General features: G+C 50.5%; 1 protein-coding gene across 1 annotated transcript; it reads right to left on the bottom strand.

Moving 5' to 3' along the window:
• Positions 1-276: 276 nt before the first annotated feature.
• SERPINA3 (serpin family A member 3) lies at positions 277-11,573 on the bottom strand. The gene is made up of 5 exons (XM_063090197.1): positions 11,497-11,573; positions 9,011-9,663; positions 4,644-4,917; positions 2,427-2,577; positions 277-1,305 (listed from the first exon to the last, which is right to left on the bottom strand). The coding sequence occupies exons 2-5, from the start codon at positions 9,645-9,647 to the stop codon at positions 1,102-1,104; spliced, it is 1,266 nt and encodes a 421-aa protein (XP_062946267.1). The 5' UTR covers positions 9,648-9,663; positions 11,497-11,573; the 3' UTR covers positions 277-1,101.
• Positions 11,574-15,507: the final 3,934 nt, after the last annotated feature.

Raw genomic sequence — 15,507 nt, 5'->3', positions numbered from 1 at the left:
TTCTGTTGGCAATAATGACTAGCTATGCATCCCTGGGAAATTACTAAGCCTCTCTGTGCCTCGGTTTCCTCACTTATAAAATGGGACTAATAATAGCATCTATCTTATAGGGTCATCATGAGGATTAAATAGATTATTTCAGGTAGAAATCTTAGCAGATTGACTAGCATAAACTCTCAACTCTTCAGTTGCTGACTTTTTCATCACCACCTTTGTTATCCTTAGAGATCACACAGTACCGACAGCATCAGCTCAATGACCGACCACACAATTGCGTTTACTGCAGGTGTGCATTTATTGCTCATTTATTCCCAGCCCTGCATATTTGTTGCCGAAGGAGATTATCTGTCAGCATGAGGACCGGGAACAGGTAAGAAGTTGAAGAGCTCAGTATGGGAACCTGGAAAGTAGCCGCTCTCCCCAGATTATGGGTGCTGGGGGCAGAAGAGGGAGATCCCACCATAAGGCCCTGCTCAGCTACAAGGGTGAGGGGTCTAGGGGCTGTGCTAGGTAAGGTCAGGACTAGGAGCCCTATGCAAGAGTAAGCAGGTGGGCAGAGCCTGGGCCCTGGGGAGAGAAGAGTGAAGCTGAAACTGGGGAGCAGGTAGTCTCTAGGGCAGGAATCAGTCTTAGGGCATCGGGGTCCCCTCCTGGTCTTGAGCCTGAGATCCAGGTGCATTTGACCATAGGTGCAAAGTATGGTCCTGGTCAGGCTGCTGAACCTGAAGGCAGAATGGGCTCAGAGCCAAGGCTGGGACTGAGCCTGCGTGGGAGGTCAGGAGCTTGGTCTTGGGGCATGGGCCACTGCAGGAAACAGAGTCAGGCAGTCAGCACAAAAAGGCACAAGGGAAGTATTCAGTTCAAGGAAGATGGTTTACTGCTATCAGGAGGCCTTGGAGCCTCCAGATGGAAGAGTCCGTGGGCTCCCTGTGCATGTGGGAGCCACACAGTCAGTCACTTTCTTCTTCAGAAGGATGAGCAGACAGGGCCAGGCATGCCCCAGCCACTCACTGCGCAAAGGCCAGGCTGTGCCCCCAGACCTGCACGCCCAGCTCCCACTCCCGGCTCCTTAGCAGGGGACCCACCGCTTGTTGGGGAGCTCTAGGTTTGCTTAGGGTTGGCGACTTTGCCCAGAAAGAGGATGTTCAGGGAATCTGTGGGGATGAGGATCACCAGAAAGGTCCTGTTGAAATTCACAGTTGTCTTTGGGCCTACTTTTGCAGACATGGGAATAAGTTTCACTCCTGTGGCTGCAGCTGCTTCTGTGCCCACCTCAGCCACATCAAGCAGAGCCTTATGGACCACCTGTGGGGACACCAGAGCATTACTCACCTGAGACAGGGGTGACAGGAGGTAAGCAGCCTGCCTGTGTGCCACTAAGAGGACTGACATTATCAAGCATCTACCGCTGACCTGTCCCTGTGATTCATTTTCCTCCCAACAACCCATGAGCTAGTTTTGCTTAGTGCTGATGCACAGATGTGCACACGAAGACTCAGAGGCTGAAAGCGATTTGCCCAGACTCATAGAGGGAAAGGGGGAGGCACCTGCTCTGGATCCCTCTCTGTCTGAGTCCCGAGTCTGTGTTGCCCCCAAACACCCCCTACTGTCAGGAGGTGGGGCAAGAGCCAGGCAAGGCACTTTTCTCGCCAGATGCTTTCTGGCAGCCTCTGCACTGTGAAGCGGTGCAGCACAGCCTGTCCTCCAGTGAGCCGGTGCTGCTTTCAGCATCTCTCCTGCTCCAGCTTAAACATCATCACTGAAGTACTTTGCATAGTATGTGGCTTTGCTTCCCTGGACAATGCATGTCCCTTCTTCCATGCATGCCCCTCCATTGGAAGGGGGGTACAGACCAGAGCACAGGGCTCTGTGCACACACAGTACAGGAAAGAGCGGAGGCTGCCCAACTGTCTCCTTTGCTCTGTCTACTCTGATTCTCGTAGCACAGTCTGAGGGTCCTGAGCAGTCTTCTCTCATACTCTTAACGTATTTTCATCACAATAGCCTTGTAGCCACTGTGATTAGCTGTCACCATTGCCTGCCTTGCCAGGCACTGCATGCTAGCCAAGACCTGTGGCCCCCATTTTGTAGATGAAAACACTGTGAGTAGGGAACTTTATTCACTTGTCCCTGCAGGCAGTAAATGGTGGCATGTGGGACAGTGTCCGTGGCTGTCTGATTCCAAGTCCAAGCTCTTCCCATTACAGGCTCCTGGCTCACATTATGTGGCAGGGGAGGTGGGGACCAGCCCCCAATATGGCAGGAGGAGCTGGGCTGTAACCCTGCTCTTCTGGGCTTGAGGGAGTCCCAGGGGGGGTGATTAATGAGGAATGCAGGTATTTACACAAACTCAAGATCACCCAAATGTCCACCTGGCCTTCAGGTTCAGATATGGAGGATGAATTGCCCAAAGTTTAAAGACTCACCTGAGAGAGCATCAGGTTCCTGTCCCCTGTGACCCCTGACAGGTCAGCCTGGGTGGTGAAGACTTCACTAATGCCCATCTGGGGAAGTATGCCTTCCAGATTATAGTCACTCGAGATGGAGAACTTTGGCAAGTAGAATTCATCTATCCATCTAGGAAATGAGAAAAAAATAATTTGAACATTCTCTTAACTCAGTGCCCAGCTTCCTCCCACCTTGCAGCATGGTCTTCCCTGGTCTCCTCTACCACCACCTGCTTCTTGCTGGAAGTAAGTAATCTTTTCCCAGTTTCTTGACCCCTTGTGTTTATACTTAATTCATTAACAACCCATTCACATCTGTGATTGTCTGAATGTGCCCAGCTGTATACCAGGGCTGGGGCTGCAGCAGTGCCCAAGCCTGGCCCTGCCCTGTCCCAGCAGCCTGCAGTGCAGCAGAAAACACCTTCACTCCAACAGGGGCCCCACAGTGTGTGGAGAGGCTGCGCCAGAGCATCACATTGGCTGCACAGCTTCCTGCTTCATGGACACCAGGAGAACTTCTTGTGGCATCGAGGCTGAGTCCCAAAGGAGCGGAAGGAGCTAGCTGGGTGAAAAGGAGGGCAGAAGGCAGGTGGAAGAACTTATAGGAAGGTGGAAAGCAAGAGGGGTGGCCCCACAAGAGAGAGGGCAGCTTCAGTGTGTGTGGTGGGGGGGGCGGTGAGGAATGAGGCTGGACAGGGGCCAGGTCATGAAGGGCCTGAGGGCTGCTGAGGAGTCACGTTGTATTGGAAGGTCTTTGAGGATCCTGAAACAATCAAGTGGAGGTTCCCATTTGCCTCCCCAGTGAGTTCCTCGAGCACAGGGGCTGCTTCTGCTGGGGTGCTGTCCCCGAGTCCGGTGCAAGCCGGGCACAGAGCACACAGCTCAGAGCGATCCCTCCCACCTGCGAGGTCCCCTTGCCCTTTGTTTATATTCCCCTTAAGACCCTTGTCCCTGTCTGCCTCGTCTCACAGTGGCCAAGTGAGAGGAGGCTCCATCTCTCATTAAACTTTGAGTCCCGTGGGAGAAGGGAAGGACCTATTCCTCTTCTCACTCATTCGTTCATTCGCTTGCTCACACGTTCATTCAACAAGCATTTCTCAAGCACCCATTATAGGCCAGGCATGTGTAGACACTACTTCGTCAATATTTTGTAAAGCAAAGGTGTTTGATCAATATTCTTTGCATTCAAAACTATTCACTGAGCGCCTGCGATGTGGCAGCTATTTGGTGCTGAGGGGAGGAAAGAGTCTGGAAGGGAGTGAATGGAAGGGTAGGGCAGGACCCCTGTGCCGTGGGTCTCCCAGCATCTAGAAGGTGGATGGGCTGAGAGTCAGGCATCCCCGGAAGGCATCTGGCCCTCTGGACGGTGGTTGGGGCAGGGGCTACAGCCTCAGACCAATGTGGAAGTGGGTCCTTCCCTTTCATGGTTTATCAGGTGCCTTCCAGATCCATCACACCACTGGATTCTCGTAATCCCCAAGAAGGACAAAGACAACCTAATGCCACTCTGTTTAAAATGTCAAACTACCTCCAGTTCCACTTTTCCTGATCCTCTTACCCTCTTTCACTACCCGCCACCACCAATTTCTCACCTTCTAACATAGTAAGTCACTTCCTTACTCACTATATTTATTTGTTTCTCTCTCTCTCTCCCCTACTTATGAAGTCAGCTTCACTAGAGCAGGGAATTTTGTGTCTTATCCACTAGTACACATGTAGGGTCTAAGCTAGTGCCTGGCACATAGCAGGCCCCCACATGTCATTCAACAAATGCTGAATGAACGAGTCAGGGAGTGAATGGAACAGTTGGTTAACCGGTGCAGAGCTGATTCTCAGCCCTCGGCTGGTCACAGTCCCTTCTGCCCCCTCCACCGTCCAGAGGTGGAGACAAGGAGAAGCCATGCAGGAGTGTCAGGGATTTGGGGAAGATTCCTCATGACTTAGAACATGTTAGAGCAGAGGAAGCCTCAGCCCCTTGTTCTGTCTGATGTCATCATCTTAAAGAAGAAAAAGATCAGGCCAAAGCCACCTAGAGGCAGCAAAGGGCAAAGTAACCCCAGACTCTACCTGTCCCCATACAAGTCTCCTTCACTGCACCCCTGGACATGGTGAGACCCTGAGGTGGAGGGACAGAACCCAAGAGGACCGGGCAGGAAGAAGGGCCCGCCGACAAGCTACAGGTGTGGGGACCGTCACCTCATCTGCAGCGAGTCTCTCCACCGCTGCAGGGTCTCAGGGAGCAACGCGGCTTCCACTTGCTGCATTTTGCCCGCGTCAGGGAGGACAAAGAGCGCGCTGGCGTTGGCTGTGTACTCCAGCTCCACCACAGTGCAGGACAGCCCCTCGTCCCGGAGGTAGGGCATGCTCAGGTCTTGGACGCTCATCATGGGCACCATCACCCAACTTTTCTTGTTCAAGTAGAACCGCTTCTGGGAGGTATCGTGGGGATCAAAGGGCGTCTTCCACTTGGCTGAAGGCAGAGCAAGCAGGGGGAGCTGGTGAGCATGGGGGGTGGCCCTGCCTCGACCCCCCTCTGCCCAGCTTCCCGGAGCAGTGGCAGCCCTCAGTCCATCCGCCACCACCCAGAGGCCCTCTCAGGGACGAGGGAGAGCCCCACAGGCCTGGATTGGAACAGGAGCCTGAAACAGAGAGCTGGTTACTTGTGCTGAGTGAGAAACAATAGAATCTGGGAATAGGGAGTGAAAGAGAGAGATCTAGGCATCAGGGAAAGTGGGGGAAGAGGGTGCCAGCACCATGGCAGCCTGAGCTGGGGCGGAATAGGAAGTCCCTGGTTCCCTACAGGGAAGAGTGTCTAGTAAGCAACTGTTAGTCACAGGCATTGCAGGGAGGTGCAGAGAGACTGGGTTCCAACTGCGAGTTGGTGAGGGGTGGACAGAAGAGAATGCCCATCACTGTGAGCCACCCGGGAGAGGCAGTGTGATATTATGAAATATGTGCTTGGGCTTTGTCCCTTTTCCAGTGCCTTTCCTAGCATACAACCCCTAAAATCCTTAGACCCTCTAGTGATAAGAGTTTTTTCATATGCTAGCAAGGGGGCTGATTGCTGGCAGTCCCTAGCTAGCTTCAGAACGGGGGCTGGTCACTGGAAAGACCAGAGCAGGACTAGGAGGTTGGGACTTTTAGTTGGGGACTTTAGTTGGGGAGGTTGGGACTTTTAGTCCCAGGGGTGGAGAGAGAATGAAAGTTAAGCTGATCACCAGTGGCCAATGATTTAGCAAGCATGCCTATGCAATGAAGCCTCCACAAAAACCCAAAAACCCAAAAAAGGGTTCAGGAAGCTTCCAGATAGCTGAGTATGTGGTTCCTGGGGGGTGGTGTGTATGGAAGCTCCCCACCCTTTCCCCCACACCTCGCCCTGTGCCTCTCTTCATCTGCAGCCCTTGTAATATCCTTTAAAATGAACCAAGAAGCACGTAAGTTTTTCTCTGAGTTCTGTGAGCCACTCAGCAAATCAACCAACCCAAGTAGGGGTCGTGGGAACCCTGCTTCATAGCCAGTTGGTCAGAAGCATGGGTGAACAACCTGGGGCTTGCATCTGGCATCTGAAGTGGGGGGCAGTCTTGTGGGACTGAGTCCCACTGTGGGATCCGACGCTATCTCCAGGGAGATAGTGTTGGGATTGAATTAGAAGACACCCAGCTGGTGTCCACCGGAGAATTGGTTGCTTGGTGGTGGAGAGAAATCCTCCCGTATTTGGTGACAGAAGTTCGTCTTCTGTGATGATTGAAGAGTGTGCTGTGAGAGCGGAGGAGAGACAGTGTGTGTTTTTCCTTCCTCTCATTTAGTGTCAGACATTTTCCTCATAGTCAGGGAGGATCTTAATGGATGGCTCTAAAAGCCCATGAGCACTTGTGACATCTTAGGGGGTGGGGTGCTGGACATCCCCAAAGCTACCTCTATGGGCCATGGACATCCATCTCAGACTCGCCCCAGATTCTGAGTCTGTGGTCACCACCCTCTACCCCCAATCCAAGACACTTGGAATTGTGGCAATTTCTTGAATCAGGATCGAGTTTCTCCATCTGTCTCCACCTGGCACTGTTAAGCCCAGACTAGCCAGCGTCAGGACTCATGACCTGTCGTCAGTAGAAAAAGCCCTCCATTTAGTCTGGTCCTTCAGGCCCTTCCTCACTTTGTCCCTGCTCCTCTCCCAGCCCATTCTGTGCCCCTGTTCTCTGTCCCTCCTCTGCCCTTCCTCTTGATGACTACCTTGGTTTCTTGCCTACTATTTCTCTAAGGACATGTCCTCCTTCAGCTCTAGGCTCTACCAGATCCAGCCCCCCAGGATCCAACCCCAGCTCAGCCGTATTACAGTGGGGGCTGAGTGCCCCGTCCCAATTTCTGGGCTCTCAACATTGCTCCCCGGTCTCCAGGCTTTGGGGGCAGACTTGGGGGATATGCGTGTGGGCTCTGGATGGATCTCCTGTCATTGCATCCCCACCTGCAGCACCACCCATGTGAGCCTCTCAGTGTCCATCTTCTGTGTCCTGAGCAGATGTACTGCTGAGGATTCCGTCACAGGCACCCTGACTCCAGAGCCTGCTCAGGCTCTTCATTTTGCAGAGGTGAAACTCTATGACACTGCCTCTGGCACCTACAGCCAAGCAAACATTAAACGCAGCCCAACTCGTAGCCAGGTTGACATATATCCTTACACTAAAGGTCTATTTATCACAGTTCCTATTGTCCTATACCACATGTCCAGCTTCCAACAAAAAAGGCTTGCCAACAAAATCATCACTTTTTTTTGATTCTGCCTCCTTAATATCTTCTAACATCCCCAGCTTTGAAGCTGAGGCTCCTTCGTGTCAACTCAGGCCCCTCTTCCTGGGCCTCCCCGGCTCTGGGCTTGCCCCTTGCCCTGCCCAGGATGGTCCTTCTGGAGCCCTCCTGAGAGAGTTGAAATGTCTCACAAGGCTCCTGCTGTCTTTATCATCTGACCTGTGCCTGACTGGACTTCCCTCTGTTGTAATGCCCTTCCGTCCTTCATCTACCTGGATTTAAAAGAAAAAAGAAAACAGTTTCCTAGGAGAAGGCTTCCTTTCCTGATTCCCCATCTCCTGCTCCAGCCTGATGCCCCCCCCATTTACATAACTGAGCATGCAGTTCTAGCGTCATCATCTGGTGAGTTGATCCTTGTGGCCTACGGGCCAGCTGCATGCCACAGAAGAGGGAGAGGAGAAGGGCAGGAGTTAACACTCAGTGCTCTGAGCCAGGACTTCCAGAGAATGAAGCCCACTCACCAGCCCTCCCTCCCACACCACAGCCACAGTAATGACCAGGCCCTATCATATACATTTTTGGATCCTGTTTGTGAGTTAGTCTGAAGCAGGGAGCAAAACGGGCACCTGGAGGAGGAGAGGGCAGCAGAGGATGGGGAAGGGCGGCACAGGTCTCCACCCCCAGGAGGACCAGAGCACTGAACCAGGGGGGCGGGGGCTTCCTGGGGAGAGTAGAGACCTGGGGGCTTCCCCAAAAGTACATAGCGGCTGCCACTGCCTGCTTGTTTCCTATCCATTGAGGATGTGGAGGGGTGGAAAGGAAAAGGCAGAAGACTCAAAGAACAAACAGCATGTCAGGCCTGGACTAGTCTCAGAGGAAGATTGGTCCCTCACCTTCATTTACAGATGAAAACTCAGGCCCAGGAGGGAAAGCAGCTTGCCCAGGACTCAGCCAGGAGCTCCCAGCTGGCTCTCTCTGTGTGCACACAGTTCACGTCTCTTATGCACCTTTCTGCACTGACTCAGCAATCATTCCCTGTGTCCCTATCTTTTTTTTTTTTTGGTTCTCATTTGTACTGCTGGCTCCATAATGTGTCTCATGTGTCTGCTTGCACTCTGCCCCTTCAGAACTTCTAGGCTGGCTCAAATTTGTTGAGTTCCTATCAAAGGGATTAGATACTGGACTGATTAGAGTCTCGGAAATTGGACACTGCCCTAGTTGGAGGCTCTTACCCAGATGGGGACAGTAGATTTCTGGCCTGGAGATTGTAGGAGAGCAGAATCGTTGAACCTTGGGGCAGTCAGGCCCCTTAGGGGCTGTCTTCCCCTGTAAAGATGGCTCCCATCCCCTCTGGACCCCCTCCAGAGACCAAGGCCCTCACCCAATGGACCCCATCCTGCATATGCAGGTCAGAAATGTCCCCAGTATGCACAGGAAGAGGGGCTTCCTGACTGTGTCCAGTAGCATCTCTGCAAGGAGGAAGCTGTAGTTCCTGACTGCCTGGACTGATGTGAAAGGACAGCTCCTTCCTTCTGTTTGCTGGGAAAGTTGAGATCAGAATAAAAAGCCCACACTGACTCAGACAAATTGTTAATGGGCTCCACTGAAGTTACATCCCGGAACGACAACCTGTAGTTTGGAAAACCCCATGAGAGAAAATGATGCCTGTGGTTAGGGCAGTGTCTTGGTGCCCATGTCCCCCAAGCCCTGGGCACTCTCCTCTGTAGTAGTCTGCTTAATAACACAGTTCCCTGAGCCAGGACAGAAATAGCCCAGAACTAAAAGTCCACTTTCATTTGAACCCTGAATAGAAAACTCACCTTTAAAGAAGATGTAATTCACCAGGACCATCACCGTCTGAGGGTCGAGGTCCTTGATCAGATCCACGATTTTCCCCTGGGTTTCCTTCTTCACGTAGTCATTGATGAACTGCTTGGCGGCTGCGGAGTCTTCAAAATTGGTGGCGAAGGTCTCGGACGCATACAGCCCCTTGGCGTCCTCCACGAACTTCTCTAGCAGCTTCAGCTGCTCCGCGACAAACAAAGCATTGCCCGTGCTCAGCTGCAGCTGGTCGCTCTGTGCGTTGAGTGTACGCAGGAGGTGCTGGAAACCCTGGTGGATTTCTGTCTCGGAGGTCTCTGTGAGGTTGAACTTGAGGCCTTCCAGAATCTCCACCAGGGTGGTGCTGTGGGCCCCCAGGGACAGGAAGGCCAAGGCTGTGGAGATGCTCAGTGGGGAGAAGATGATATTCTTCCCGGGGGTCTCCAAAGCCAATTGCTTGTAGAGGCTGAAGGCGAAGTCAATGTTGCTGGAGGCTAATCTGAGGTTGTTTACGTGTGTGCCATTGTCTTGGTCCTCTGAGGTCAGATTGTGCTGGTCAAGTGTGCCTCCTGGGTGACAGAGGACAGCAGGGCAGAACCCAGCCACCAGGAGCCCCAGGGCCAGAAGGGGAGACATCTCTCCACCCTCAACTCTGAAAAGTAAAGATCCTTTAAGTCTCGGAGGCCAGAGGGTGCCCTGACCAACTCCCACTACCTCCCACCTGCGTTCTGGTGCCTGCTCTGCAGCCTCTTGCCAGCTTGTTGATGTCCCATGGTAGGTGCTCTCCTGGGCACACAGCACACATTATTACATTCTATGCTCCCTCCCACCCTTTGAGGTAAGTACTGCTATTGTTGCCATTTCCTCCAGTGGAGAAACTGGGCACAGAGAGGTAAAGGGGCTTGCCCAAGGTCACACAGCAGTCAAGTGTAGGAGCTGGTGATGGTCATGAGGTGCTGTCCAATCAGAATGTCTCCTCCTCCTCCTCCTCCTCCTGCGTGGTGGGTGGACCCCAGGTAGAGCGGATTAGAAAGTCAGGGCTCCTCTTCCCTTATATCCCTCATCTGCCCCAGAAGTAGAACCCAAGAAAGGAGCCCCGGACTGGGTCAAAGACCACAGCACCTCTGCCAGCCTCTCGATGACAAGTTGTATGAACTTGGGCAGGCCCTCTGCTGAGGGTTAGCTGCGAAATGCTCGGAAAGCAGCTGGCACAGTGTATGGAGCCCAGACCACCCTGATAACGGTGGGTATAAAGACCAAGGGAAGGCAGAATGTTCTTTTCAGCCCCTGCCAGGTTGCCATGGGGTTGTTCTTTTCACCATAAGCCTGGAGAGACGTCCTGGCGTGGAGGAAGCAGAGTCTCTTCAGAATCTCTGAGTCCTGGACTGTGTGGTAGCAAGTAAGTGACGGAACCTCTCTGAGCCTCAGTTCCCATCTCTGTACTACATGTTGAGTGGCTCAGGTGGAATAAATGATGAAGGTGCCCAGCTTCCAGAGGGGTCACCTCCTCCCACACTCCCCCTGCCCAAAACTGCAAGCCAGAGCTACGAATCCACGGGATGAGGGGCTGGCACTGCTGCACGACAGACCTAAGAGAGGCTGAGTTCAAAGCCGGTGACTACAGCAAATAGGATTATTTACCTTCAGCCTCTGCCCACTCAGTCCCAGGATTCAGAGGAGAAAAGGGAGAGCTCGGGTATGGGGGAGGAGAGGGAAGAAGGAGGGGAGAGGTGAGGAGAGGTGGAGATGAAGGGGGGGAAGGCAGGGGGAAGGTTGAGCCCTGGAGGGGAGGGGGCCGACTTTCATCCAAAGGCAGTGGGAACGCCTGCAGACACGCCCAGGGACAGGGGCAGCTTGTTGCATCAATTGCTTGTTTACTCTCAGGCTGATGCAATCATCTCTTTGGAACAGTGTTAAACAATATTTTTCCCCAAAACTATTTCTAGAGAATAAGGGCTTGTCTGTTCTGACAAGTTGGAGGACTGGCTCTGTTTCTGAGCAGTCTGTCTTTTTGGTTGCTGGACACAGAGGCAGCCTGTCTGCTTGGCCAGGGGGCCTCAGCAGGGCAATGGGGCTCCCGAGGCAGCCCGCATCAAGACTCCAAATCTGGGTTAGGGCCTGAGCCTCTGTCCAGAGGGGCCCACTGCAGTGATCACACCTGCACTGTGTCTGAGAGTGGCACTCTGTGCCAGGCAAGGGGACAGCATCTCCTCCTCCAGAGAGCCAGATACACAGCTGACTCCAATCAGAATCCAGAAGCATCAGAGGTAGAAATGACCGTAGGGGCTACTGTGGCACCTCCACCCTTTGCAGGTATAAAAACTCAGAACCAGAGAGAGGCAATCAATGGCCGCACCAGAACTGTCCCCCAACTCCCAACTCAGAGCTCTGAGGACACCTCCTCCCGGCCCCCTCCAGCCCTACACATCCCACAAAAAATGGATTCCTTTGCTCCCGGTACATAATGTAAAGGGTCACGGATTACCTGTCTCGGAGAGCTGGATGTCGCTGGTGGATTCCAAAGCTGCCTCCCCAGACTGCTGGATTTTCATGAACACTAACGCTTATTTATCCCCACAAAGAACGCCTCCCCCTGCTTAGGAAACATGACCAAGTGTTCTGTTTTCAGACTGGAAGTTGCCTGCTGATAATTTCTGGTAACACGGATTCATTACATCTGCTCAAATGACCTGCTGACGGGAACAGGCCCTAACTTTTTGTCCCTTGGAGAAACAAAAAACAAAAAAACTATGTCATGTTAGTTTCTTGCTATTGTTGTTTTTCTCATTACTGATTTTCCTTCCTTTCTTTTCTTTTCTTAAACATTTTTATAGCATTTAGTTTTATGGGGAAATTGAGAAGAAAGTACAGACAGTCCCCATATCTTCCCCTACAACATACACGGTTTCTCCTGTTATTGACACCTTACATTAGTGTGGTACATTTGTTACAATTATAAATCAATGTTGATATATTATTATTAATTTTGCATTAGGGTTCCTTCTTCATATTGTGCGGTTCTGTGGGTTTTGACAAGTGCATAACATCATGTATTCACCACTACAGTATCATAGGGAATAGTTTTTGCTACCCTAAAATTTCCCTGTGCTCCACCTGTGCTTCCCTCCCTCCATCTCTCTCCCTCATCCCCTGAAACCCTGGCAACCACTGTTTTTTCCCCCCATCACCTCAAACATTTATCATATCTCTGTGCTGGAAACATTCAAAATCCTTTCTTCTAGCTAATTGAAACTATGTGATAAGTTGTTGTTATAGTCGCCCTACAGTGCTATAGAACACTCCGTATTATTCCTCTTATCTTACTTTTGTACAACCTCTCACTGTCCCCTGTCCCCTTTACCCTTTCCAGCCTCGGGTAACTGCCATTCTCCTGTCTACTTCTATGTGATCAACTTTCTTAGCTTCCACATAGGAGTAAGAACACGTGGTATTTTTCTTTCTGTTCCTGGCTTACTTCACTTAACGCGATGTCCTCCAAGCTCATCCATGTTGCTGCAAATGACAGAATTTCATTCTTTTTATAGCTGAATAGTATTCCATTGTGTTATGAACCACATTTTCTTTATCCATCCATCTGTTGATGGACACTTGGGTTGATTCTCTACATTGGCTATTGTAAACAGTGCTGTAATAAATACAGGAGTGCAAATATCTCTTGGGCACACTGATTTTCTTTCCTTTGGATATACACCAAGTAGTGAAATTGCTAGATCTTATGATAGTTCTATTTGTAGTTTTTTTAGGAAACTTCCAAATGTTTTCCATAGTGGTTGTACTAATTTAGAGTCCCACCAACAGTGTATAAGAGTTCACCTCTCTCCACGTCCTTGCCAGCATTTGTTACTTTTTCTGTTTATTAAATACTCATTGAGGAAAATGGAAAAACCCAGAAAATATAAAGGACATTGAAAAATATTCCCCTGACTTGAGTTGAATGTCTCCCTAAAACTTAATCCCACTGTAACTGTTGAGGGTGGGAAATCCTATTACGGCAATTGAAAGGTGAGGCCTTGAAGAGGTGATTAGATTGTAGGACCGTGCAGTAGTGAATGGACTAACAATGGTGGTCAGGGGTGTAGTTCTGAGGGTTTTAAAAGCAGAGTGCATGAAGCGGTTGGTCTCTCTCTGCTCTCTCTGCTCCACCATTTTTCACAATGTGATACTCTGCCATCACTGAAATCACCACCAACAAAAGCCTTCACCAGATGTATCCCCTGGACTTTGGACTTCCTAGCCTCTGAAACTGTAAGCGATAAATTTTGTTTTCTTTGTTAATTACCCAGTTCTGTGTATTTTGTTATAAGCAACAGAAACAGACTAACACACCCCCCAGAACTTTATCACTCAGAGAGAGCCCCAACTAACATTTTGGTGTATTTCAAAGTCACTTTTCTTTGATGTCTCTGTGTGTGAGTCTTTGTGTGTGTGTGTGTGTGTGTGTGTGTGTGTGTGTGTGTGTGTGTGTGTGTGTGTGTGTGTGTGTGTGTGTGTGTGTGTGTGTGTGTGTGCGTGTGATATAAATCTCCATACACAAACTCAGAGATATTTTTTTTCAAAAATGCAAGACTCTATTTTTCTTTCTGTGGCTCAGTCCGCATTTTGGGTGGCCCTCCCCAATTCCCAGAGAGAGGGGGTTGGTCTCAGGGCCCAGACTCCCTTCCCAGAGTTGCATCTGGAGAGGGGGTGGAGAGACAGCTTATCAGGAGCACAGGTGTTATGGGGACCCCTGGTCCCCAGGCACCATGTCTCTTTCTGGTCCTGCTCTGATGTGGCCCTTGTCTTGCAGCGTCTCTGTTATTTGTTCACCCCAATAGCTGGTTGTTTCTTGTCCTTGACCTTCAGGGATCCCCAGGTCTCTCTCTTAGCTACTCCTGGGCCTCTCTTTGACTCATGAGAAGAACCTCCCCCTTGATTCCTCACAGTCACAACCCCTCAACCACGACAGCCCCTGACAACCCTCTGCGGAACCCTTAGGATTTGAATGGTTTGAAAACCACTGTTTTGGCATGAGGTAGACCTGACTTGAATCCTGAATGTACCACACACCAATGGTGTCACCTCAAGGAAATCACTGGAAATCTGTAAATTAATTAATCTCCTCATGTCTAAGATGCAGATAACCTTTTCGTGACAGGGTGGTCATTAAGATTAAGTGAAATAATACTAAGTGTAAGCTCTATTAGGACTAGATTTTTGTTGTTTGTTTGTAAAGTGCTGAGATGACCTATAAGAGCTGGTCCCCATCCTTCCCTAAATGATGACTTATGTCCTTTCAGCCTCCAAATATTTTCCTAACTGAATACATAGTTTTAAGTTACACAGAATCTCAAAGAAATAGTGGTGAAAACAAGACTGAAGTTGGTTTCTGTCTCACGTAGGTCTGGAGGAAGGCAGTGGGTGGATGTGGCGGCTCCACTCTCTGGTGTCCACGCTCCCTCTGTCCCATTGCTTTGCCATTCCCAGGTGTTTGATTGCCTGGTCCAAGAGGGCTCATTTTCACATCCACCTTCCAGCCCATGGGAAGGGCAATAGGGCAAGGAGAGGGCATGCCCTTTCCTTTAAAAGGCATGACCTAAATGTTGCCTGTGCTATGTCCACTTGCATCCCATTGGCCTGAGCTTGGTCACATGGCCACACCTAGCTTCAAGGGAGGCTGTGCAATGCAGTTGGTGTTCTACACCAAGTGGCTATATTAGTCCGTTTCTGTTGCTTATAACACAATACTTGGAACTGGGTAATTTGTAAGAAAACAAAATTAATTGCTTACAGTTTCAGAGGCTGGGAAGTCCAAAGTCCAGGGAACACATGTGGTGAAGGCCATGTTGGTGGTGACAGTGACACAGGGGTCTCACATGGCAGAATGGTGGAGCAGAAAGAGAGATAGCTCCTCATGTACTCTCCTTTTAAAGCCCTCATAACCACACCCATTATTCCAAGAATGGATCTATCTGTTCAGGGAGGTACAGTCCTCACAATCCAATCACCTCTTCAAGGCCCCACCTTTCAACTACCACAATAGCATTTCCCCCTCTTAACACTGTCACAGTAAGGTTCAAGTTTGGGGGGAACATTCAATGCAAGGCAGTAGGCATGTTCCAGCTAAACATTTGGGGTTCTATTACCATGAGAGAGAAGAAGAAAACAGACATTGGGAATGACTGATCATTTTTCCCTAACACATTACCTGAATGTTCTCAAGTTCTCCAGCCTTAGGAGAGCCATCACTTTCTGTAAAACTGAACTGACTTAGTCTGAATCTCGATTCAATGTGAAGGCCCATAACTCTCTAACTCAATATTTCTCAGCACTTGCAGGGGATACTTTGGGGGGATGACATGTCTTGGGTGCCACCTGTCACCTGCAGCCTCAAATTGATACTCCAAAGTCACATGCACTTCACCCCTGGCCATCTTCCTGACACTTCCTTGGGCTCTTACCATTTTCATTTGTCTGCTTTGGCCCAAGCATTTGTACA

Source organism: Cynocephalus volans, chromosome 3 (assembly GCF_027409185.1).
Source record: "Cynocephalus volans isolate mCynVol1 chromosome 3, mCynVol1.pri, whole genome shotgun sequence".
NCBI lineage: Eukaryota > Metazoa > Chordata > Mammalia > Dermoptera > Cynocephalidae > Cynocephalus > Cynocephalus volans.
Note: the sequence above shows the minus strand (reverse complement) of the source record. Positions and strands in the feature narration are given on the sequence as shown.